This window comes from Bombus pascuorum, chromosome 12 (genome assembly GCF_905332965.1).
Source record: "Bombus pascuorum chromosome 12, iyBomPasc1.1, whole genome shotgun sequence".
Taxonomy (NCBI): Eukaryota; Metazoa; Arthropoda; class Insecta; order Hymenoptera; family Apidae; genus Bombus; species Bombus pascuorum.
In genome coordinates this window covers 5,167,985-5,195,405 of record NC_083499.1, presented here as the reverse complement: position 1 = coordinate 5,195,405, position 27,421 = coordinate 5,167,985, and the positions used below count along the sequence as shown (strand labels likewise).

The 27,421-nt window shown below is 35.6% G+C and overlaps 1 protein-coding gene across 3 annotated transcripts in view; it reads left to right on the top strand.

Moving 5' to 3' along the window:
• The first annotated feature begins 3,703 nt into the window (after positions 1 to 3,703).
• The window catches only part of LOC132912513 (homeobox protein SIX1-like), a 58,435-nt gene continuing 34,717 nt past the window's right edge, over positions 3,704 to 27,421 (top strand). The window contains exons 1-3 of one of the 3 annotated variants that reach the window (XM_060969997.1): positions 3,704 to 5,949; positions 9,890 to 10,172; positions 12,496 to 12,730. In XM_060969997.1, coding sequence (XP_060825980.1) covers positions 5,662 to 5,949; positions 9,890 to 10,172; positions 12,496 to 12,730 — 806 coding nt within the window. In that variant the 5' untranslated portion in view covers positions 3,704 to 5,661. The remainder of the gene's footprint in view (positions 5,950 to 9,889; positions 10,173 to 12,495; positions 12,731 to 27,421) is intronic. The other 2 variants (XM_060969995.1, XM_060969996.1) reach the window with 2 other exon arrangements.

Here is a 27,421-nt window from a genome sequence, read left to right as displayed (position 1 = left end):
CGAAACGAATCAGTTCCTAGGTTTTACTTGATATGTGTTTGGAAAATTATCTATAAATTGTTTGGGTAGTAGTTGGGGTCAGTGCAAGTAGATCATTAGATTATCTTATAACGATACAGTTTTCTAGAAGGTGAGTTTACGACATATTTTCTTTAAGAGAAGTTCAAACGAAATTTGTTGCAGTAAAAGTTTTATAAAACAAAGGAGAAATAAAAAATTTAATAGAAAGATAATAAGTAATTGTAGACGATGATCAAAAGATATGTATGTATATGTATATGTATATTTATACGTATGTTTAACTTTAACACAAATGGAACGATATACTAAACACAAAAGAGAATGTTTAAAGATATCGTTAATCTAGAATATTGATAATCCATCGCAACAAATCAAAGTGCAATACTCGAAGATAATTATCCAAATATTTTGAGATAAAATGAGAATAAATGCGATATATATATAGATATAAATATATAGATATAAAACCGCACGTGACACAGAAATCATTCTTAACGCGGACACATATATGAGCGCGGATATTTTTGAACAAGTTGTCATCGAGAAGATCGAACGGTTGATTTCACGGCTGCTTAAAGGGGGCGAGGAGAGCCGTAAGCATCTAGACGTCACATTATGATGTCAACGACTTCTTCCTGGACCACAAACCGCTTCGACCGTGTGTCCAGGATGAATGGTGACGCCACGGGTGGCACCCCGTCGGAGAGAACCGCATACAACCACTGGAAATGTGTCAATTTCGTCGAGATCATTCAAATCTAGATGAGAATCTTCAATCTCACAATCAGTCAATATTTATTCATTCATCTAATAAAAATAATTTTGTAAGACAATTTTCTTATGTTAATATATGTATATATATATATGATATAAATAAATATATGATATATATATATATATATATATATATATATATATATTAATGAGTTATTTCTAATATTTAAACTGAATTTTCAATTAAAGATCTTTGTGAAAAAACGCTCACAAGACAAAATGATGAGTTCAATATTAACTATATTTGATTTAATATAAAGAACAATTTATATTCAATGGATGAATATTAATACTGGAAAAAACAGAATTTATTTTTATTATTCGTTCAATTTTATTGTTATTGAAAATGAAACGTCCTGTCAATCTATATTCATGCAGTATGTATAGCATTTTAAGTATACCAGTGTATTGCCGTGAAACTTTATCCAACTTCTGTTATTAAGTATTTTTTATTTTTCTTTATATGCTAGCGTTCATAAACATGCAACTGTCATAAATCGATTTTTCATCGTAACTGAATCGAACCTGTTCACGGTAAAGAAGTTGACATTAATAACTGTTTTCCATTTACGTAACACACAAATCGAAACGCAATATTTTACCGTCGCTGGTGTCTATGTACACTCGTATGTAACGCGTTTCATCATGAAAATAACACTATATATTTCCAGAAAGAATGGAAAGCTTTGACTGATTTGTTTGATGCAGTGCCATGGTTTACCTCACAAATTTTAGCTCAGTTTGATGATTATCAACGAGTACATTTTTGCGTTCTCTATATATTGACACGTTTCGTTGGTAAAGTAAAACGTGTGATTCTGTTTGTCTCTGTCGTGAAACGTTTGTCTCTGCAAGTGATACTGACATCAATACAATCTCGAATTCACGCCGCCAGCAAATTGAAATATAAATATTTACCGTAAATGAGATAAAAAAAAGGAATTAAATACGTTAATTGAGAACAAATATTTCATTTTAATGAAAACAGAGAGTTTAAAACATTTTACATATAAAGACTACACAGCCAAAACACAGTGAATCACATTTACATTTTTTAAATGACAAGAGTTTGAAAATTAGGTATGTTATCAATTAATTTTATGTTAACAAAATTGTCCTTTTATTTGTGGTTTGGATTATACATGTATCTTTATATCTGGTTCAAGAATATTGCTTTCTATAATATTAAACATCGAGATATTTAAATATTGAAGATATTAAAATATTGTTTGTCTTAATCTTTAAATGAACCTAATAAGTTCCTTTCATTGTTAATTATTTAATATTAAAATATTTTTCCTTAATCATAAAATGACAACACTTATTAAGATGTACATATGTTTCTTCCTATGGTCTTCATAACCTCTTTCATAACCTCCTTTTTACGACATAAAAAATACTCTTTAATGCATTTTTTTTAATATATACAGCTTATAAAAAATGTAATTATACATCTTAATGAACATAAAATGGTGTGAAATATTTCAATGTCGTGTTTTGAAATTTTTTTGCTAGATAAATACTCAATTTTGAGAAAGATCATATGACGTGAAGGACAAAGGACATTTTATTTTTTTAGACTGCGAGGACTTTTGTAAAAACAAGGCTTCACTCCCTAAAATAATGTCTGCTAACCAGATTTTTCGGTATGTCTTGTTTCAAAAGTTTCGTTCGAACGAAACGAGGACGCGGTTTGTTTTGCACACACCGTTTTCTATCTTTTCTGATTGACATGAGACATTTCTCAAGCTTCGCACGTGTTATCGTCGAGAACCCTTCTGCTCTTCTTTCGTCACTTCCGTGGGTCTCGGTCTCTTTCGATGGTTATTACAAAAAAAATATCTAGTCGCTGTGCCGTCGGAACTTCCTGGAAAAAGAATTCATTGACAAGTGACTTCCTTGACATGTGCCAGATCGAAAGGTTCTTTTTTGTATTTCTAGTGTCCATGAATTTGTGAATCGTTCATCAGTATCGTCATATGTTTGTTTTATTATTCTTATGCACTACTTTAATCATGTGCAGTGAAGTATATATTTACATACATGTACCCTTTGTTACAGGAAATATTTGCACATAGCCTTATTTTTCAATGCAAACGATTTCTGTAGTCATATTTATGTATTGTCGTATGAAAGTATATACACACTTCCAAATGATACAAAATTTAATATCCATACTTTGATCAAATTAATTAGTATGAAAGTCCACAAATACAATGGTGTACAAATATGTACTTTCTGTAGCTACTGTATCATGTTATTTCTTTTATTACATATAAACATATTATTACATATAAAATAAGAAAACCATATGTGTTAACAAATTACTATTATGGTATTCATCCATTATAATACGATACATCCTATATCCCATATATAAATTAAGAAGACATTTAACGTCATACAACGTAAAGAGCAATCGAATGAAAATAACGACAACAAAAAGTAATAGACAAATAAAAATAGTATCCCCTCCATCCAACATAAATATTCGTGTCATAAATTTCCTGACATCAAATTAATATTCTAACTGTAATAATAATTCATGAATCGATCTCATGGTCCAAAGTGGTCAGAAGGCAGAGGTTTTGACGTGATCGATTTCGAGATTGCAGCTATCGCAACGACGTCTTGCGTGAACTTCATCAAATACGGGTTACGATTTCCACCGAAATAAATTCCATACGTTCTGTGTATCGTCGCGCGCGAGATATTCATAGAAGACAATTAAATACCTAGTCAATCGTAGAACTTAACGAGCATCGCGAAAGAAATATGTTCGTTTTGGGATGGATTCGTCCGATTTACTTGCGTGTCTCTTTGGCTGCATTCACATTGAATAAAGAAAGGTATAGCAGTCGGGGGTGTAATGAGGCTTATTTATTACCATAGGAGGTTCGACCAATAAGGAGACGGGATGGTGGTCGTAGCCATGCCCAGCAGCCAATGAGAAGAGGGATCGAGTAGCTGTCAGATGGGCCACGCCTCGGCCAATCGGCGCTTAGCTGCGCATGACAGAGTGTCTCAGGCTCGAAACACGCCGGAGCGGCAGTCCCTTCTGGTGCGTGCGTAGGAGAACGTCTCTCTTTCGCCCGGTCACGAGAGAGAGGGAGTGTAAATCTGACGTTTCGTTATCATTCTTCGAACAATCTCCGTCGCCACAAATCCTTGGTACCCTTAGCGGTGTCGCGCGTGTTTTTGGTACTGATTATACGATTGACGCGTCGCGTGTTGTCGAGTAAGGAGTGTTAGGTGTTAGGAGTGTAATATAAACAACACACAGTGCGTTTCACGAATCGTTCCAATCAAGTGCTACATCATCGATTGTGTCGCGTGTTTCTCGATAGTAGAATCAAGAGCTAGAATCGATACGCAAAAAGGTTTTTTCCTACTCGAAGTTTTATATAAAAAAGAAAAGAAGAATCGAAAACGAGACACATAGAGGAGGACAGAGAAAACGGACTATTTAACACGGTCCTAATAATAGCCAGTGCGCGTTCGTACGCGAGTATACTAAGCGCCTATAAATACACAGCTACCACGGGCCGCGGAAACACGAGCCCGTGGATTTCACGGTGCAACCTGCCACACGAGGAGATAGAAAAGACGCGAGTCCGAAGGGAAAAGAGGGAGAATAATCTTGAAGGAGGGCGCACCTGGCGCTCTAAAGAGAAACTTGCCATAATCGGATCTAGTCGGGGCCGGTAACGCAAGATAATCGTGCGTGGTACATGTAAGACGGAGGGAAACTATAGAGATAGAGACGATTATAAAGAAATACACGTTGGAATACGTTGTATATGTAACATATACGCGAAAGATAGAAAAAGAGAGAGATAAGTGAAGCAATCGGTCCACCTTAGGCTCTCCGCTGTTTCCAGTACACCCAGCCTCTCAAAGCAGATTAGAGAATAACTAGAGTGAGATTTTATTATTCCACCTTGGTATATCCAACGAGTATATCCTTTCTTTTACTCTTGTAACACGAGAAACATCCCATGTTGGAATTTGTCGGCAGCTTCTCGTGCTTGCAGTAACTCTCTACCAAGCGGTAGCCTAAAAATATCTCCTTCCTGCATATTCTGACGCGTTTATACAGTCACAAGTGTGGCGCGTTCTTCTTTTGTATTATCATATGTACTCTCCACTCGATCAAAACTGAAAAGTATACTCGTCCACTTTAAGTAAACGGACCGGTCATATATCGATAGAGGTATATCGAAAGAGAAACTTTTTATAACAATTGTTTTCGACTAATCGATACAATCAAAACAACCGTGTTCGTTCGTTGAACCTAGTATATTATCCTATAGTCTGCTTTCTCTTCGTTAAAAGGCACGCTTTAAGTACATACACGCATTGGTTGCATGTCGGTTCTAGATTAGTATTGTCAAATCAAAAAAACAATTTCCATAGCGTTACGTATAATAGAAACTAAAATACGCGATTAAAAGATCGTGTTGATTGAAGTTTAATCGCAACACGGCGAAGATAAACTGGAAGAAAATGTCTCGAAGAAAATTGGATCTGAGGAAGGAGCATCGTGGATGACCATCGAAAGGTATGAAGATCGTGAACGAATTAATCACCGCCGGTGGCTGGTACGTAGCTGAATATCTGCCGTCGGAACGATTCTCGAAAGAATCAAATCTGGTCCGTCGGCTGAGCGATCGATGCGTTCCGCAATCATTATTGGTGATTAATCAATCGACTAATTGTTCGATTAATATCACTTGGTAGAAGGAATAGAAGAAAAAATCGAATAAAATAGTGAGTGAAACGAAGTGTACCGAAGAAAAGTGGTCCACGGTGGAGGGTGGAGGGAACGGAGTGCAAGGGGTCGCCGTGGGCCCCGGAGATGATGCGATGATGGCCTACGGAGGAACCACCGGAAACGGAGGTGCGATGGGACCTTCTTCTGGTGGTGCTGATGTTTTGGGCTCGACCGGTGATTACAGCCCTCAGGGGACACCGACGCCGCTTACGGGACACGCTGCTGGACCCGTCGAGGCGACCACTTATGGTCCTACCACAGGACCAACCAGTTACAGTCCCCAAGATAGTCCTGCGAGTTCCGCCGGCGGCGGTAGCGGAAGCAATGGCCAACTTCCCAGCTTTGGATTTACCCAGGAACAAGTCGCCTGTGTTTGTGAGGTAAGTTTTCAGTTAAAAAATTTTTGATATAGTGTTTGAGTGTAGATTTGAAATTTGAGGTTTGAATTTGCTTCGAATCGATGTGCGATCGATCGATAAAATAGATTCCGTGCGCGGTGTTGGACAACGAGTGTCCGACGGAAAGGTGCAAGGTGCAGTTTCCTTAATTACGTTCCATACTACACAAATTTCGTTTAAAATTGATGGCCCACAAAATATTTAAACGGAGAAAATATGTGTACTGATAGATAATAGTGAAATGTAATTTATAATTTTGTTCCCTTTTTGGAATTAAGTATCAAGCGAATCGTGGCGTTTCTAACCCCTTTAGACGATTGAACAGAAATCAAGGTACTTTAAATAATATGAATACATTCGGAAGATTTATTTGTATATACTATTCTTTGGATACGTGATTTTGTTCTTTTTGCTATTTTGTAAACTAAGATGTAAATTAGCAAGATGAAACTCGAATATTTTGAAAGTTATTTACACCTCCGCGGGGAAGATTAATCGTGCTGTTTCTCTTAGGTTTATATGGCTCAAAATGGGTGGTATACTTCAGTAGTTATGTTAAACATTTGCTTTTAGTATTAAATATAATTTATAAATAAAGTATTTCCAAAAAAAAGAAGTGAGGAAAACAGCAGAGAGTTAAAATTTCGTAGAATCCCTGGATATCTCATTTCGTCGTTTTAGAGTTAATCGTCCGTATAATTTATTTTATTTGTTCGTATGTATATAGCATTTAAAAATATGAATGTTATCTGTATATCCGAGAACAATAGAGAAGTAAAATTCGCAACGTTGATAAAATTACCCATGAAATAGCAGTTAACTCTTGGCTAGTGCGAAAACGCTTGTTCGTAAGATGCTTAACTGGATTCGTTGGTTTAATTTACGTACGTTGCGAATATGCGATGATGAAATTGTCCCTGAAATTTTCTATTTTCCCGGGCCATGTTCCACGAGCACAACATTGTACAGCACCGCGCGCCAAGATTCACTTGCATGTCACACACCTAATGGAGTTCATACGATTTTACTGCAACCATAAATTGTTTTGTGTGCGACGTTTACGCTCCTCTCGCATTGAACTGATCGAGCAGCCCACATGTGCGCGGCGGAATTTTACTTACGTGTCCCGAATATTTTATTCGGGGCACTGGTTCGAGATTGCCATTTTTTCTAAATTGGAACAAACGAAAATTAAAAGTGGAAGAAGATATATATTGAAAAAAGTTTATTTAACATTCGCACGACTATGAATGTCTGTACTTCTTTATGGAAATTAATTGAAAATTGATTGACCAGAAATCATCTTTCCTAATTTCAATTTTTAGGATAATATTTATGATGTTTTTTTAAACATTTCGTTGATTATGAATATTTATACAAATTTGTCCTTTTATGAAGATGGTTAAAAAGATAGAACCTAGAAAGAATATTGACTTATTTAATATCTAATATATACACTTGTCAATGTCTAAAATTCGATTAATAATACACAAGTGTTAAGAAAAAATTTCGAAAAATACTGAATTTATCGGAATACTTATTCAATAATAAAAAAAATTCTTTTTGGACAGTACATACATTAAAATCAGTACTGACATCAGAAGTTATAGATGCCTATAAAAAAAATGAAAGAGCGAAGGTTCATAAATATTGTTTTTTAATAAAAATTAAAATATCCTGGCATACAAATTATAATAATTATGTTTTCTGGAAAACAATATTCGGAAGTACTATAGAAATATAGCATGTGAAGAAATATTCAAAATTACTATAAAACATAAAAAATCTTTAGTGGTAGCAATTATTTGGCAGTAAGCGTGCGAGCGTTAATTGTATTAAAGTATTTACTTGTATTATAAAATTACGTAAATTACACGAACCACTAATAAATTAGGGCGCACATTATAGTATGTAGAAGGAATGTGCGAGGAACGTTGATAATGTATTTACACTTTTCCCATCAGTGCGTTACGTATACGGCTAGACGTTTAACTCCTTGCCCACGTCACATGGATATTCCGTTTAATTTATGACTACGTTTTGCGTTTTCGATAAACGACCCCGCTGTTCGCTCGGAATGGAATCGTTTAACGGGTAATTACGCCCGCGTCATAATAGAGAGGCTTAGAGAGTCTAGTGCATTTACGATCGTGCCTCACAATAATTCAAACTTATCGTTTCGGTTAAAAGCATTCCGTATCTTAAACATTTACCACGATCAAACGATCTATCTTTATTTAAAATTTGAGAATTTTAATTTGAAATTTTTAGAGTTAAAATTTGGAAATTAGTAATACTCGACTATGGATGTTTATACAATACATTCATCCAATTGGTATTTACGGATAATATTCAAATTTAATATGTAAACGTTTATGAAACATAAATGTACTTTTCAATATCTAAATATCACAATCAGTACTATACTTCAGAGAGTTTCTATATTTCTGTACATGTATATCTTACATATTTTGTATATTCAAATTCTTCCCTCCATCCCAAAAAGTATAAACATCAGCAGTCCAGTAATAATACATGACATCTGGTGAGATGTTGCTTCACCAGTCACCATGGTTACGTGTGTAATTTCCGATAACTCCGTGAGACGTGGGCGCTAGTTGTCTTGTATCATTCGAAATAACCGGCGTGAATCGACTTGTTCGAGAAAGAACGATCTATCGATATTTAGCGGTTCGCCGGGTGGTGCCGGTCGTTTCTTTGCGCTACCGTGTGTGTATATCGCGTGCTTCGAGTTCTCGCGCGCGCGAAGACAAATCGATCCTCGAGTCTCGCGGTGGAAATACGCGATGAAACGAGACAGAACGAAATCGTTTAACCGTTTAGTTCACCCCGGCATGTCGGTTTGATTTGTCGTCGACCAATCGAAAATCGTTCTTACACCGTCGTTAAAGTCTGATCGCAGATCTCTCTGTCGGCCATTTCTCTTGGGCTTTCGTCGCGGCTCGTTTCTCATTATATGGCTGGATTTCTCTTACACATTTCGTGATTAATCGTTCGTCAGAAGCATTGCGCTTGGAAACTAGGTGGCACCCGGCGACGCGAATGAAGAAGTAACCATGGCAGGTGCACGAGACTCGTACCACCGTCGCATTTAATGGACGCTCGTTTTTGGTAATTTGCCTGTAATGAGCAATCGAGTATCGATTCCGTCACAGCGTGTTATCTTTTTCCCCTCCTTTTTAATTTAATGCTCATGTGTAATGAGAATTTTACGGTGTTCTCTTCTTTTTTTATTTTATTCTTTACACGTTACGAGTCTTGGCATCGGAGAATAGCTCGTGAAAAGGGCATATCAATAGCGATGTGCTTTCAAACATTTCGATCGCTTTGAATATTTATACGTTGTGAAAAAGTCGAATCACTTTAAACGCGATTCCATACTTGAAGTTTTTGAAAGATTTAGTATATTCTGATCGAGTTGTTAAAATTTTGGTAAGTCTTGAAAATTTTAGTAGATTTCTTGTATATCTAATATAAAGCGTGTAATATATAGGAAATATTCTTCCTATAATGATCATGAAATCTATCAAGACTTTCAGGGTTTATCAAAACATTAACAACTTAAGAATTTCAAGCATCGAATCACGTTCAAATTGTTTCAAATTTCCTCGAATCGCTTTGAAATTGAAACTCGAACGCCACCGTTACGTATTAGTATTATCAATGAATTTATCAAAGTGTGATCTTCCTCGATAAATGAACAGCATGTCATCCCCAGATCTTTATCTACGGTTGTATTAATGGAAAAGAGAAAAAGATAAAATTACCCTTTTCGCGAAAAGAAACAGATACGAGACGAAATAATTACGATTGAGAAACATACAAGATACACTAGAATAAGAGGAGATCGGGATGAGTTCTGCCGACTAACAGTGTGCCCCCCCTGTCTATCGTCTTCAAGGCGATGGTGTCGTCTGTCCAGGTTCTCCAACAAGCAGGCTCCGTGGAGAGGCTCGGCAGGTTTCTGTGGTCCCTGCCGGCATGCACTAGGTTGCATCGCCATGAGAGCGTGCTGAAAGCCAAGGCAATTGTCGCTTTCCATCGGGGACACTTCAAGGAGTTGTACAGGATCCTTGAGAGTCATACGTTCAGTCCGCACAATCATCAAAAACTGCAAGCTCTCTGGCTCAAGGCTCATTACATAGAGGCCGAGAGACTGAGAGGAAGGCCTCTTGGTGCAGTCGGTTAGTATAAGATTTTCTTCAAATTAATTTAAATATGCGTCGTCTAATCTGAAATATGATATGAATAATATGAAAGATACACGGGTACTATGTGCTATCTTTCAAAGTAGAAGGTTACTCGTTTGTCTAAAATTAATTGATGACTCAAGGCACTGAAGCATAATATGTTGTTTATTTATTCTGTAACTATAGCTCCTGGTTTCCAGTTCAATTGCATTGTAGTTACCTAAATTAAAGCGCGAGGTTATCCTCTCGTTCAAAATGAATTGATCTTTAAGATTATATAAACGCTAACCTATATGTTGTTTATTTGCTCATTGTAGCTTTCGGATTTTTAGTTTAACTCATTGAGGGCCAACGTTTTTTAATATTGTGACTATGAAAAGGAATTCCAAGAATTCGCGTAATACCTTTTTTGTCACTATTTCTTTCAGTTAGATTCTACAATTGTATAATATTTAAAGATATTGGTATATTTTCAGCATTATGATAATACACTCCGTCCTTAATGAATTAATCGCTTTGTAGTCATCTATAATCTATATTTACTAATATGTTTCTTGTATTGATTGTCTATTTTATTGATAAACGTATCCTTGAGTATCAATAGCATTTCATAACTTTAGAAAATATATTTATAGGTATTTTACAATTGAATACAAATTGAAATTAGATCTGTGCTGTTATTTTATCTAACAAAATATAGTAACATTAATGTAACATAGGAACCTTGAGTATTCAACTGATATTTAGATAAAATATATCTAACATTGAATTCATTTTGTCACACTTACCTAAGAGCTAAAACATATGACATTTCTTAAACTGTTTTGGCGGCCATATTGGTCACGTGACAGTTCAGCAGTCTAGCGTATAGAATACGAAATCTAATTTCTTCAGTAACATTTTTACACAGTTTCAACACGTAAAGCATAACTTATTTTTATCTTCTATAGTTGAATGTATGTTTTAGTATATCATTGCGAAGGAATGCTTTTGAATGTTTTGCGTTCGTTGTTGCTCTCGATGTTTCGTGATCTCACTTAAGCATCGATGATACGAGTGAGTTTAAAAATACGGATCAACGCAGGATTTAATTTATTGGCGATTATAATAGCGCCGGAAAGGAAACATCTCGCGAAGGAACAAGCCTCGCGCCGCAATTTCGTGCCCGAGGCCTGCAAGCTTTATTTCTGTCGCGCATTGTAAACAGGGATGAAGGCGAGTTTAACGAGCTGACATTCTAATTAGATCTTTCTATTTACTTTTGTGAACCAATATGTGTCATCTGATCCCTTTTTCCCTCTCCTCTTTTCTCTCTATATGTCTGCTAAAACCAGAGAGCAAAAAGAGAAATTTTACTCCACCCCCCGTGTGACACGAAGCTGTAAAGATTTCCGGCTGCTTTGTTAGAATATTTCGCGATATTTCTATGACATCATTGCTAGCCATGTTTTTTTTTTTTTGCATACTTAGGTTAGGTCTTTATGGCTGGACCGAAAATTTTTTAAAGCCGGTCACCAACGGTAGTTTCCTTCTTCCTTTTTATATAAATTTGCTTTAATTATTAAATGATTTAATTTGTTTACAGTGATGTAAATAATATCCGCTCAGATGCATTTGTTAGATTTTTAAAATTTTAGCTAGTATTCAGTATTTGCGGGATTGGTAAGGATAATTGGCTTTATACCCAATGCAAAAATAAAAAATTATGTAAACAATTAATAAAACAAATTTTTAAGTACCACTATTGGAATATAAAGTGAAAAATCTATCTGACAGAAAACTTTTGCACACGACTGTAAATTCATTATATCGTTAACGAAACGCCAGAAAGGTATTTTTAAAAAATCTTGGAAACATAAGCTTTTGTTTATGTGTTTGGTTCTCGTGGTCCCTGTATCGATGGCAATTGATAGCCGAAAGAGAATGCAAAACAATGCACGATATTTGTAGATCAAACGACAGAAATAAAATCGAACCACGCTGTGCGTGCATCACTGTTGCGTCGTTTTAAAAATATCCTCTCGTAATTCAGAGGTTTACTGTTATTCGTATATATCGTGCAATCCTCATGGGGGATTTGTTTCGTTGTAATTAATGATAGCTGCGTGTAATCTTGCTTATAAACAAGAAAAATCCATAAAAATCCTAAAAGTAGCGATATTTAAAAAAAGATTAGAATAGTAGCTTATTACTAGAATTTAGGTATAACGAAGATTGTAGAGGTTATCCCTAGTAGTAGTGAAGTTAACATAAATGCAATGTAAATTTATTTGAAATATTTTATTTACAAAATTGACCAAAAGTGTTTGAATTACAGGAAAGTATCGCGTTCGGCGCAAATTTCCACTGCCACGTACAATTTGGGACGGCGAGGAGACGTCTTACTGCTTCAAGGAGAAATCCAGGAGCGTCCTGAGGGATTGGTACGCCACCAATCCCTATCCCTCACCTCGCGAGAAACGAGAATTGGCAGAGAGCACGGGCCTCACCACTACGCAAGTCAGCAACTGGTTCAAGAACCGAAGACAAAGGGATCGTGCAGCTGAACACAGGTATTTATCTCTTTCCTTAAGATTTCTAACATTAATTCTATCTTAATAACACTATGCTTTGTGTTAAAAAGCATCAGGTGATACTCATAAGTATCTTTGAATCAAATATTTTTATCGTCTTCTACTTCGAATAGTTCTTTCTGCATAATAACCTTTAAAAGGTCAAAACCATTTAGAACGTTGACATTTTATACACTGTCATCGTCTTTGTTCCTGCTAAAACATTCGATACCTTATTCATCTTACCCGACCCAGTAAACAGATAATGTTAGTAATAAACCGTCGAAATGTATCATCAGTCAGGCGGGAAATTTGAAAGCTCTTACTCACGCAACGGTGTGTTACTTACAGTTATTAAGACGCTTTATAAACAGACAAATTTACGCGTACACATGATGAACGTGTAAATTAGCTCATGAATAAGGGGTTTCCATCTCGGACATTTCGAAGAGGAAGTTACATAACCTCCTTCTAATAACCAAATATCGGGATACGCCAGACACGTCTGCTTGTTTTGAAGCGGAGGAAAGAGAGGAAGGAAACACACGAGGAATGCCGGTGGTGATATAATTGTTTCCATAATAATATCTCGGTCTGGATATATGTACATATTTTCCTATATATCTTTTCTTGGATGGCCTTGTTGGAAGAAGTTAATCGACAGTGGCCGAGCTGATATCCGTGGAATCCGTGGAGGGCGCAAGCGTAGGAGTTTCATGTTGTTTGGAAGGTCGTTGCTCTACATCCGATTTTAGAAACGACCGAGCAAACTCGAAGACGGCCTCATAACTACGTAACGTTAGTAGCGATACTAGCGATGCATTTCTCTCTCATCTTGTGATCCGCTTTTTGTTTGTCGTATCTTAACTTCTCCCAGTACCTTTGTAATTTACACTGTAAGAACATGTTGTCTGGTTATCGATAAAATAAGGGTTCTTACGTGTACGTTTTTCTTTTTCCGTTGTTACTTCTAGATTGTCCTCGAATTTAATTATATGGACGTTAACTTTTCCGTTCTGTTCACGCTGGAGCTCTGTAATTTTCGATCCGAAACGAACACCTCGTTCAAAGTGTAACATGATCTGTCGAACCGCTTAATCGTAAGATCCTCATTACCGCCATTTTGCTTCTTAACCGGAAAGAGTTAAAATTCTCCACTACTCGGAACAATTTAAGTACCGTTATAATACGCTCCCTTGAAACCGCGTGGCAATATATGTTCAATTTTTATGTCCTCCTCTTGTATCATAATTTTCTATTTCCGTGATATTTTAACTGATAACGAGAACCTTCTCATGTTCTTCATCTTCGCTGAAAAGAAGCTTCAACTTACAATTAGATGCATGCAATCAACCAAGTTGATAACCGATAGAAATAGACACAGAATAGGTGAATATATTAAAGTAAAGAATCTTTACTTCCGATTCGTATAGAACCAAAGTTCTTAACTTGTGGACCGCGAAATATTTTCTAGAGGATTGCCGTGATCATTTTTAGTTGAAGATTAAATATTAGATTAAAATTAAATTTTGCAGATTTTGCAGATATAAATTATATAGGGGTATATATGTACCACATGTAATAAGGGAAGAAAGTCACAATTTATTTGGTTATCACAGGAAAGTCGTACGACTTAAAAAAGGCTAGAAAACTTTGATATAAGAAATTCATGATGATCAACGAATAGACTGAGACGCATCGAGTGGACGTGGTCGGATACAATAAATACACAAAAGAAAGAAAACCAGTCGTTGTTCCCTTGATTTTGGTGAGTCCATCGATGCGAATCATGGCCAGGATAGACGGCGTTCCTCCTCGCCGAGAATTTCGTGAGGGAGGAAGTGGGAAGCACCACCGTGGCGAGGCCCAGTCCAGTACACAGCCGTGTCACGCCACGGGGAACGTATCGAATTTCTTATGGCTTCTGTGTATTCCCATGAACGGAGACAGAAGGTCAGAGCGAAACAGAAAGGTAGACAGAGAGACGTCAGAGGGGAAGAAAGAGAGAGATATAGAGGCGCGGTGGTGGATCCTATAGTCCTATCCGATGGCTTTGGGGGTATCGTGGATACGCATGGCATCATTCGCGGCATATTAATTACAGGAAATCCTACAAAGCATCCATATCACCCTCCCATGCTTTCCCTATACGTAATTCGTTGTACACCCCATCGATGGAATATCGAGTTGGCACTGAACGATTTTGAGATCATCGTTGTTGCACTTTCACTTCTTTTTATTAGGAAAAATATACATTATATCTTTTATGAGAATATTCTTCCTTTTCGTTGGCAGAAGATTGATAGATTCTATTTATATGTCGTTTTTTTTTTTTTGTTTTTTTTTTTTAAAGATCATTACTCATTCTTTTACTTTTTCTCATTGCGTATGTGTATAAACGAGGCGATTAAATACACTGACGATGAGCTCGAGGCATTGAGTATCTTTGACAGAGGTTGGGTCGTTTGAATTTAGACGAAACAATTCCATGACGGAATACGATTTTTGTCTTTTGACTCATAGTCCGTCATCTTGGTTCGTTGTGCAGGGTAGCCAACTTTATCTTGCAAAGAGACTAGGAGGCAGCGCGAAACGTAAACAAGCGGCACGGATTGCACCGCTTAGACAAGCAATTCTTATCGCCACGCACCGTTAAGCGCCTTCTTTTTTCTTTTTTCCTCTCCTTCCCTTTTTACTCTTCGTCGCGCAGTTTCAGTGGGAGCACACGTGAGTCATTAATTCCCCGAAATGTTCTAGCTCCGCTCTTGTATTTTCGTTTCGGTCGAATTTATCGTCGAGCCTCAATCACCAAGGTTGCATCCCAATTACCCAGTAGTGTAACGTGAAACTAAAGACGAGCTCAATGAATACTTATATATTGTAAGAGTTTTTCAAATGAAAAATCTATCCACTATTAAGTGAATTTTGCTATAACAGACGAATAATCTCGACTGTGATTGTCTGGTTATTCGTAGATGAAAATTTAAGCCCTTTAGGTGTCGTATCTCGATAGCGATCCATCGAGATAGGTTATAATGCGATACATCAAAATTTTACCTCCAAATAAGATTTGTCGCGAACGTGAATTATCGTAGGAAGAGAAAGGATAATTCAATTGAGCACGGTCTTCTTCGTCTACGTTGTCTAAACCAGAGAGAGTACTTTATTAATTGAGCCATCCAAGTAATCAGATGAATCTTTTCTTCCCGACTCTGTATCTAAAGACACAGCCGCCTGTTAATTCTTAGAACTTAAAACTTAGAACACATCGACTCAGATTTTATTAACAGACTGGCGACCGATAAGGAAGATTTCCCCATTTCATTTAGCAACACGGTGCATATTTTGAACGAAAGAATATAATATCGATAATAACTAGACCATAGATTTTTACGCATCTATGAAGAATTTAAATGTACGGTATCTGTACAATATGAAAAATTATGTAAAATATTCGAAGTATAATATATCACGACCGAAAGGAATCTTAAATCCTATGTTTTTTGTATTCATAATACAAATATTAATTTGCATAAGCAGTCTAATAATAACAATACACAGTCGAAAACAAGATATAATACTAATAGGTATAGTGATTTTACAAAAAATTTAAGAACATATTGAAAGAAGAAGCCTCTACTAATATGCAAAGAACAAAATTGACACGAAGATACGATCTTTGTTCTAACGAAGCTGACCAAGAGTCATCGTTATTTTTTTCTTTTTCTTCCTTTACTTTTGATTTCTTTTTCTCTTTTTTTTTTTATTTTTGCTTCGACATTTACTGTCGATCAGCAAAAAAACGTCATGCTAAACGTTGTCTGTGACCGGTGTCCGGTAACCGAACGTGCGCACGGATCGTAGGAACACAAAGGGACGATAAGAGAAAAAGATGCTGATCGCGAGATTTCGGACGGCGCCGTCTGCTCGTTATCTGCACCTCTTTTGTTCCACGCAATTCCATCCGCGCTCTCGAATATCTTCCTCTTTGGCGACACGCGTGGCGGCTGCCAAGAGTTACCGGAATATTCTCTAGCCATGTGTTGACTCTATCGGAGATTGAAATATTACCAAATTCTTTTACGATAGTAATAATTTTAGCCAGAGGAAATAATGGGAGGGACGAAAGTTTCTGAATATATAATATTGTAATTCGGGTTATACTACGAAAGTATCTTTTAAGTCTCAATTATTCCTCTATGGTACGTCGTATATTTTTAACAGAAAAATTGTTTCGAGATTAGCTACGTGTACAAATTAACTTTGTCGAGGTATCTCTAAAAGTATACGTGGTTTTAATTCAATAATATGTACAAATTCAATGATATTAAATTTGTATAAGTATTCTGTACTATTTTAAGGAATAATTCTCTTTTTCTCAATTATTCCGTCATCACGTTGCACGTACAATCTTTGTGTTAGTGAGCGTTTCGGTTTATTCAATATGAAGTGACTTGTATCAACAAATTGAAATACTTTGAGATTCATAAGTGAACGGAGATTTAAATTGCCAATACCCCCGTGAATTAACGTCCGGAAAATAACCGGAATTTATGGAAAAATTTACAGACAGAATGAAGTTGTCGAAAGTTATTGCCTTCCGAACTGCAAGTTTCGAGTCACGCGAGCCTTTTGAATAAATCGTCTGTTCTTCGTTTGTGCATTATGTGTATGGATCACGTGTAAACGAGCTGGTTAAATCGTTCGATAAGAGCTCCCAGGGGAGAGGAGGGTATACACCGTATGCATTCCAGAGTTTGACGTTTTTTGCCCGATGCCGACGCCCACGAGACGCCCCAGTCTCGTGGGGCCCGCGATACCACTAACGTTTCCGCCCCTGCACGCGTGATCCAACTTTAATTTACATCAGCTTGTCGAGGCCTCGGATCGTTTGTCGAAGAATTCGGACAAAGTCTGTCTCGCTCGAATTTTCCATAATTATTCGCTTTACACGGTCTTGTTTTTTTTTTATTATTTATTTGTTCTTTTGTAGCCGGATTTTTTTATGGAAAGATACATTTTTATAGAGAAATTATACGCTTCTCGTATTCTTTTCTCTTGTTTGTTAACTTTTTTCTGGTGAATAATCTCTACGGCGACATACATTTGTATAGAAATCATTATTATTTATTAATTTTGACATATGTAGTATTTATGAATTCTTTGCGAAATTATAGAAAAGCTGGAAAATCTTTGCTGCGAAATATGGAAAATGAAAATTAGATTTGAAATAGTAGAAGCTGATGGAATTCTGCTTTGCTCGGTTGCTCGATAATTATTTATCCTTCACTTCAACTTAACGATAATTGTTCATCTTATTTATTCTTTTCTAGTGAGGTATTCTTATGGACAGATACATTTGCATAGAGAAATTGGAAATAATTCTTATTTATTAATTTTGTTGTATATACTATTCATGAATTCTTTGCGAAATTATAGAAAAGCTGGAAAATCTTTGCTGCGAAATATGGAAAATGAAGATTAAATTTGGAATAGATTAAATCTAAAAATTAAATCTGTCACCATCTTATTTCTTACTTATTTACTCTTCTCTAATGAGATTTTCATGGAGAGATATGCTTATATGAAAAAATTTGGAAATATTCGCTTTTTAAATTCTCTTCTATTACTCATAAACTTTTTTCTAGTGAAAACTTTTTATACAAAGATACAAGTATGTAGAGAAATTGGAGATTACTCTTATTAACCAATTGTTTCATGGAAAAATTGTAGAGAAACTGGGAAAGCTTTGGCGCAAAGTATGATATCAAAGTATAACAAATGAAGATTAGAATTGAAATAGTAGAACGTAACAGCATTCGTAACAACGTTGGAAGTGAAGTTTTGTTCTACCCCAAGAATTTCAATTAGTTTCTGATATTTGTTTGAAGCTTAGAGAATGTCGAATTCCGGTAGTCGCTACTCGGCGCCCGCAGGAATCACAGCGGTAGTCGTATTTTAACAACGATTATCGTTTCAATATACTTCACATTCTGTACTCTAAATTTTCATCGTTTATTTCGATTCTTTCATGTAGAATACATCGCCTAATAATATCATAATTACTTTACATAATACTTTATGGGAGACGAACCGTTATTAAATTATTGAAAAAATAAAATAACAAATATATTGGGTTGGCAACTAAGTGATTGCGGCTTCTGTCAATACCACCTAATGACAAAATCCGCAATCACTTAGTTGCCAATTCAATATTAATCGTTACAGACGTAGAACAATAGCGTCATAACCGCCTTTTTAAAACGATGATTATAATAATAACCAACTTTATTTTTAAATATACACTTTGTGTCGAACCATTCTGAAGGCGGTAAACTCGACTAAGATAAAGTTCTAGATTCCAGGTAATAATCGTTTTTGCCTCGCTGGGCGTAACATAATCTTAATTTTTTGTATCATCGAGCCGTCGATTATTGTTCCTGGAATTTCGAAGTTCTGACAAAGTGACCGCTATCTTCGGCAATATTCAGCGGCTCCAGGGGTTACAATCGGCGAAAGCTTACCGAATTGTCAAGGCTATCAACAGTGGCCGATAATAACCGCGCTTCTTCTTGTGGCCACCGCTGGCAGTTTCAAGTTCAAGCTACAAGACACAGTTTCATTTCGAGGTGCGATACGGTTTCGCTCTGCGTGTGTTAAAAGATCTAACTTTTCCAATGAGGTAAAGAGCACGCAGCTGTAGAGAAATCGGCGAATTTATACATATATGTAATCTAATAGCGACGGTCAGAGAAGAAATCGACAGGTACTCAGAAAAATATAAGGAAAGAACGGTAACACATCCAAACCAGCTGGCTGCTGAAGCGAGCAAAACTCTCATAGAAAGAAGACTAAAAAGAAAACACCCCACTGACCTCACTAAAGAAATAAAATAGTCAAACTCGAAGATGGTATCCCGCTGGGGGGGGGGGGGGGGGGTAGCCATCCACATGTTATTTAGCAACTAAGTTAGAAAAATTTAGCAAATGTCCAGCTAGACAAACTGTAAAGTACAAATTAAATAATAAAAAAAATTTGTGATCTTAAAGTGAAATCCAGGAGCTTCGGTCATTTGAAGATTTACCGTAGTCGTCCTAATCCGAGATCATGCCGAATCTTCCACGCTCCTAGCTTTTGGAAGTAATCCTTTTTTTTCTTTTTTTTATTTTGTTGTTTTTTATATTTAAGTCTTGAGTTTCGTTCTTTTGTAAATCGAAGAGTTCTCGTAGAAAACACTGTGAGTGGCAAGAAAGAAGTTTGTCAGCAGCAAAAAGAAAACTTATGTATTAATGTAGTGGAAATTGTTGGAAAAGGAAGGCGTATCTGTAGAAAACGCTGTGAGCGCCAAGAAGCAGATTTTTCACGAGGAAAAGAAAAATTATGCATTAATGTAGTGGAAATTCGTGAAGAGGAAAAGCGTCTATAGGAAAACCTGTATGTGTAGTACACCTCTTAGTTGTAAAGAAAACTTCATTTTCCATTCAGTTGGATAGCAATGTTCTATTCAGATGGCATAGACAAAAGTCAACAAACAATTGACTAATAATTTATTGGTACTTTTATCTGCTTTTCTATAGAGGCGACGTTGTGACATTATATTTTAGTCATTATTATTAATGATATTATTAAAATTGCGCTTCAATTTTATGCCACGGTATCCTCATTGGTACGTAGAACATTTTTCAATAAAAAATCGAAATCTTCCAATTTTGCCATTTACTGTATTTTCTACAAGTACTCTTTGATTTTGGTCACGCGTTAGAATGAGCTTACAGTTACAGAATTTCGTGTAGTCCCTCGTCCGATCTTCTGCTTTTAAACTTTCATCTATTTCGACGTAGCATTGGCGCCTGCGACGCTACGATCTAAACACTCTTTGAATCTTCGATTCAACGTTTCAAACTCTAAATCGATAATAATCAAATTTGAATTATTACAGTACGTTGGTTATATCTTCTTAATAACACACTTGTTACGATTCATCTTCCTAGTATTCTTGCCTCTGTGAAATTAAAAAGAAAATAGACTGAAATTGTGAAACTTAGTTCACCTTATGGTTCTCTCTCTCTCGTCACTAAACTTGACGCCATAAATCGTTACGAGCCACTCTTGAAATATCCGTGTGTCTCTTCCTGGACATAAAACTCTGCCGTTGAGAGATCCAGCGCCTGGTGTCTCTTCGTTGCATTGTACCCTGGCACTCTTCGCCACGAGCGGATGAAAATAAACTTCACTCTCTGCCGCACGTGCCACGATAATGTTTTTCTTTATTTTTCTTTTTTTTTTTTTTTTTCTTGCGAACGCTGTTCTGTGCTACGCACGTCACTTAACCTGTTAACTACCTGAAAGGACGAGTAAGATTTATATCTAATAGCTACAAGATAACTCATCTATACCTCTATATCACGCCATGTGATGTAATGCTTTATTAATACGAGGTTGGGTTGTATATATAAATTTTATTCGTTTGTTATTATATTGGCTATCAGCCGACTGTATTTAGGCTAATTATTAAACCATAGAGTCTCCAATTACGTCGGCTCAATTTTAGTTGCTTTTCTCGTACGTAATTCTGCTTATCGTTACATCTCGCAAGTAGTAATTTAATTACGCGATTATAATTACAATACAATACAACTGATTTTGTATATGTACAGAAAGCACAAACTAGAACAAATGAATTCGCATTTATCAATCCTCTATCGCTCTATCTATCAGAAATTTAATTGTTATTTGTTAACAATGTATAAGTAATGTATCAGTATAAACGTATAGGTAAAATATTTTTCAGATAGAAAGTCTTAGAAATAGTGTTAAATATATCATTTCTAGAAATATAATCATTTTTATTTTCATTTACGTGTACTTGTTGTTCTTATTTTCATTATGTTTTATTATGTGTTTATCTCTCCCTTAAAAGGTGTGATATCATACCACGTAACGTCTGACTAGATATATGATATTTTTACTATCATAATGTTTCCATGTGATTAGTGAAATTAAACGAAATTACCAGCAAAGCTATTTAAATATTTTTTTACACATTTCTTCCATATTAACGTAACCTGCCTCAATCTACACCCTACAAACACGTAACAAGGGGGTTCAGTTTCAACTCCGTAGCGCGGAGAATGCTTTCGATTTAGAAACCAGTCAGTTAACAGGTTAAAGCGGTGGTGGTTATTATACCCTGGCCCTGACTAATATCATCATCCTGTCGATGGAAGAGAGCTGTTTCTCTTTCAGACGCCTTCTAATCTTCGAAAATGCCGAGCAACGTAACTCGTTCGCCTGGTCGAAAGGTTAAGAACAACATTTCGCCGCCGAAAATAAATAAAGCCGGAAGAGGCAGACGTGGTCCCTACGTGCCGTCCAGACGTTTTGCCTCTTCCGTTTAGCTCTTTGGCTCGTTTTCCTTACCGCCAACAAGTATCGATGAATAAATAGAGGAACCAGCAAAACCATTCGCTCTGAGATTCACCGAAGATAAGATGCTTTATGATAGCATCTTGTTCCATTACTTAGATAATTATATTTAAATACCCGGGTTATGTATCCGCGTTCTTGTCCAAATTACTATGAAAAGATGTTTTAGAAAACATCGATCTATGATACGAAAAACGAGCCTGATAAATCGAAATAAAAGGAAAACGTATCACATGTTATCTTGGAAATGGAGAAACAATTTCTGGTTTGTTTCTCGTCGAATTTATTCCAAGATCTATGTCGAGTTTCCTATTCTTTATATTCTTCGGACGAACTTTTTAAACTTGTTGTTCGATCTTGATATATATGTACACGTTGAAAACTCAATTTAACCAGTTAGCTGTTTTCCGACGAGTATACTCGTCATGAAGAAATGGCAATATTTTGTGTCGCGACTAGCATTGTTAGTCATAAAATTCAAAAATAAGACAGTCGTTTCATTAAAACTTAATTATATATCACAAAGCTCACACACATTCTGTGTTTGACGAGTATACTCGTCACCGATTACATTTTGCCACGCGTTTTATCGTCATGAAGAAATGGCAATATTTTGCGTTGCGACTAGAACTGTCAGTAATAAAATTCAAAAATAAGACAGTCGTTTCATTAAAACTTAATTATATATCATAAGGACCATACACATTCTGTGTTTGACGAGTATACTCGTCATTGATTACATTTTGCCACGCGTTTTATCGTCATGAAGAAATGGTAATATTTTGTGTTTCATTAAAACTTAATTATATATCATAAGGACCATACACATTCTGTGTTTGACGAGTATACTCGTCATCGATTACTTTTTGCCACGCGTTTTAACTACACGCTTTTCAAAGACTTCGCAACAGCCAACTAGTGACACAGTGGTTCGTAATATTCATATTAAAATTATTCGTAATATTCGTTTAAACTATAGAAACGAGCGATTCAAACTTTCCAGCGAAGCTGAAACTTCGTTTAAAAAACGATAGAGCAAGATATTCGATTAAAGTGTTCGAACAAAACCGTTGCCCTTTATAACCTTGAGCCGTCAATCAGACGCAAATGACAAATTCCGTCAGGACAAATTGCCGCATCTTTGGACAAGATCCAAACGTCGTATAATTTCTGTATCTCATCTACTCATTGAAGTAATCACTAACTGGGTATCGGATAAGGTATGTTATTGGTTTGGCAAGTAAATGATTGCGGATTTTGTCATTAGGTGGTATGGACAAAACCTGCAATCACTTAGTTGCCGAACCAAACATCGATCGGAACAGGAGGTAATCCGAAACGGCATATCTGCTGAATAAGCGAACTGTTACGAAAGACGTCCAAACCAAGACTCCTTATGATGTTTTTTTGCCGTAAAAACGGTGTGTGGTCTATCGCTGTCACGCAGCGATTTCATAGAATCTCCTCCTTTGTTCGTATACTGTTTTGGTTGGATCTGTGTATCTAAAGATTAGTAAAGATTATTCCGTGGTGTGAATTCCGCGAATTCCGCTACTCGTCTACCAAATGGTTGCAAAGTAATAGAAAGTAAGGGAAAATGTGTACATTGATCGAACAAGTGACGACGGTATTTTTCCTTTTTAAACCGATTTTAAGTTTCACTGAAAAATTTCCTATTCTTCGAAATTTTCTTTTTCTTCTACCTGCCCCACTACACAGTTTCTGTTTACATTGGAATTTCACCGTTTCATTGTCGTTTTTACGTTATTATTCTCTGATTATACAAATGGACAAGTTTCTATTTACGTTCATTAATCATATTTTATAATTTCATTGTCATTTACGTTATATTATTTTATATAGTTAAGTTTCTCTATCTTCGTTAAGATTCTGTAATTTTATTGTTATTTTTACATTTTTATTTTTTGATTCTACAAATGAACAATTATAATACGTATTTTGTTTCGAAAGTAGAAACGCAGAGTCAGCTAATCGACTTCTGCGTAACTCTTGGCGTATGCCCCACGGGTTTCTTGGTTCGATGGATCGAAGAAGAGTCGTGGCTGCACGGTTCGCTGGGGTCGCAGCCCCAGTAATGGCTCTGTCGTTGTTCTCCAGTGTCAACAAAACATTGCTAATGTACCCAGGCCAACACAAATTCACCCTAGCCTCACCCTCGTTGCGCCACTGTCAGCGCACCCTTGTCTTCGTACCACGATAAATCGAGGGCTGCCTAGAGAAAGGAACAACCAGGAAAATGGAGGATCGGTTGCCTAGAATTCTCTTCCTGTAACTATCCAGCCATTGGAAACTCGAATCATATTTTTTCTTTTTCTATAAAATTTTCTTAAAAATTTTTTTCCCATAAAAGTTTCTTAAAAATCTAATTACAAACATCTAATTAATTTAGGTCTTAGATCGCAGAGAAACGTTAATTACTTCGAATTCATTTTCTACGTCTATCGATCGCTTGGAAAATTCGATATCCTGCACCGTTGTTCTTGAAAATTGTCCTATGCGGTTCTATTTATATTTTCGAGGTTCTCTTGAAAATTCGAATCCCTAAGAATTCTTTCCAACTTTCTACATTCTTAGAGAATTAGTTCTATTGGAAATTGCTTTTTAACATTTATCGATCGCGTGAAAATTCTAATGTTAGTTATCACGTGACTTGTCTTAAAATATTTCTTCGCTTCGGATTCTTAGAGAATTAGAATTCCTCTCCGATATTTATCGATTAGCCAAAAATACGAATTTCAATCTCTTACGTAATTCCTGCCAAATAATTTTTTTAGCGAAATTGATCGAGGCTTGGGTAACCACTTGGGATCGACGATATTGGAAATATTTTAACGATAAATTCGATTACGTACAAACCGGAGATGCTTACTTTGAATCTCTCAATCTGTTCGTTAGTCGTATGCAACCTTAATCGTTCTCAATTGCATTGATCTTCGATAACCAATTTCTCGTTCTATTTGTAGATACTTTGACGGACATTCTTTCATAAGTATTCCATCAAGAATACGAGATGTTCTTGTAATCATTCTTCTAATCTCATTACGATTGATCGTTATAACAATAGCCGTCAGTCTTACATTTCCTTTTTCATTTTTCATTTCCTTCTCATTTTTTCCCCTGTCTCTGCTTGAGAGATCACAAATTTACCGTAAATACTTAATTTATATAGATGAACTATAGGTTAACTTATAGGTTAGGTTAGCTCACAAGTAATGTGGATTTTTCGCTACCATATTTGGTAAAAATAAAAGCTTATACATCGGTAAATAACTAATGATGTATTTTTTCTTATTTTATACGATTCAATGGCATTCTTTTTTAAATCAAATTTCTGTTAAACTCTATAGCAAAGGTTAGTTGACAATAAAAATTAAAGATCAATGCAGGCCACGCGTTTTCTACATATTTGATTCTGTTTGGAAAATTGACTTTCTCCAAGATTGTTACTATTGAAAATACATGTACTTTGACTAGAAATTTAAATGTGTAAAAAGAAGTGGATAAATGCGAGTACATAGTTTAGCTTTATTTAGATTTTATTTCATATATTTTGTTGCACCATTTGTAAAAATATAAACTTTCATAAACATCAAACTCATCAAATTACCTGATGTATTATAATAATTAATGACAAATTAATTCCATCAGCGACAACTATGATCGATAATGATAATTTCATCGTTTAAAATAATTTAGTAAATCATCGATAACTCGGTAATAACGAAATAACAAAGTTGAATTTTCCTTAAAATATTATCTCGATTGAAAAGCGAATTAAAAAGAAGTAAAAGCTATAATCAAGAGTGTGGGATTAAACGAATTAAAAGTAAGCAGTAGAAGTTGAAGGAAATATTCGTGGAATTTCTTCAAAGCATTCCTTCCTCGAAATGTTTGACGCTGTTGAACCTCCTCGAATATTTAATGGCGTGATAAATATCCTAGGTTTTTATTATTCCTTCTATCCATCAGATTATCTGCATGCTTAGAATCTTAGATCAGATATTCTCGGCGAGTAGGTTGGCCGCGTTTTGTTTGCAATCATTTAATCAACGTGTGTGGCTTTATTTACGATTTCCACGAATTAACTTTATAATCACCCTGTATAGTTTCATGTGTCACGTTATTTATTATTATTAGATCAACCTACGATATAGTTTATCACGAGGGGCGAAAAGAAATCGGATGAAATCGATAGAAACGTAAATTGTTATTCTTCCAGGTGCAAAACGATTTCTTTGTTAATTTTAGTCCTAGTTCTATAATAATTTCGTAACGCGTATGGTTTTATCTCGTTCTTAACGTTAAAATTAATACTCTACTTTCAGAACTTCGGTTCCTTTTTTAGGAAACGCTTAATCTTTAAAATCCTATTATCTTTATTCTTCTTGATTAATTATTACTCTTCCATTATCCATGTGATTCTTGTTTGAGAAGACTGGTAGGAACAATAGGTGCATTTTGACTTGGATCTATTAGTAAAATTGTTGGTAAAGCTACTTAAGAGAACTGTCAGTCCCTTGGGTTGTTCGTGTTGTTTGCTGAGCTTTCCTATGTAAATCTTACCAGTCTCTTTTGACAGAACTTCCGACTTCTACAGGTCAGCTGGTACTTCAATTCATAAGCTATTGGGAATTTTTCGATGCCGCAACGCCCATCGATTTAGAAATTTCTTAATCGAATAACTTTCAATTTCTAAATCTTCTGTCGATTAAAGCTTTCGAATTATTTTATCACTTATATCTGTACCGTTGACTTGATTAGTTAAAATTATTTCCGATTAAGTTGAATTAAAATTAACACTAGGACTACCAGAATGGTCAGAATGAACAATACAATATTAATTTTATATATCTTTAGCAGTACTACTTCTGGGAATTTATATAATTCTTTGTAAAACGTTTTCATTTTTGTTTATTCAGTATCAATTTCATACTTTGATCATAAATAACTTGAATATTTATGGTACGCATCAATAATCAATGATACAATATAATATAATAAAATTATATTATATAATAAAATATAATAAAATTGTAGTATAATATAATAAAATTTTCTCAGTCAAGAAAATTCTAAACGAATCTTCTCCGCAATGTTTTCTCCATCTTCACACAGCATGTGTAACGTGTAATATGTAACTCAAATTTAATGATACACGGTGAATAATTATAAATTCAACCTTATTTTTAGGTATTTCATAATATTAAATGAAACAGTAACGAAATCGTTTATGTAATCTCATAT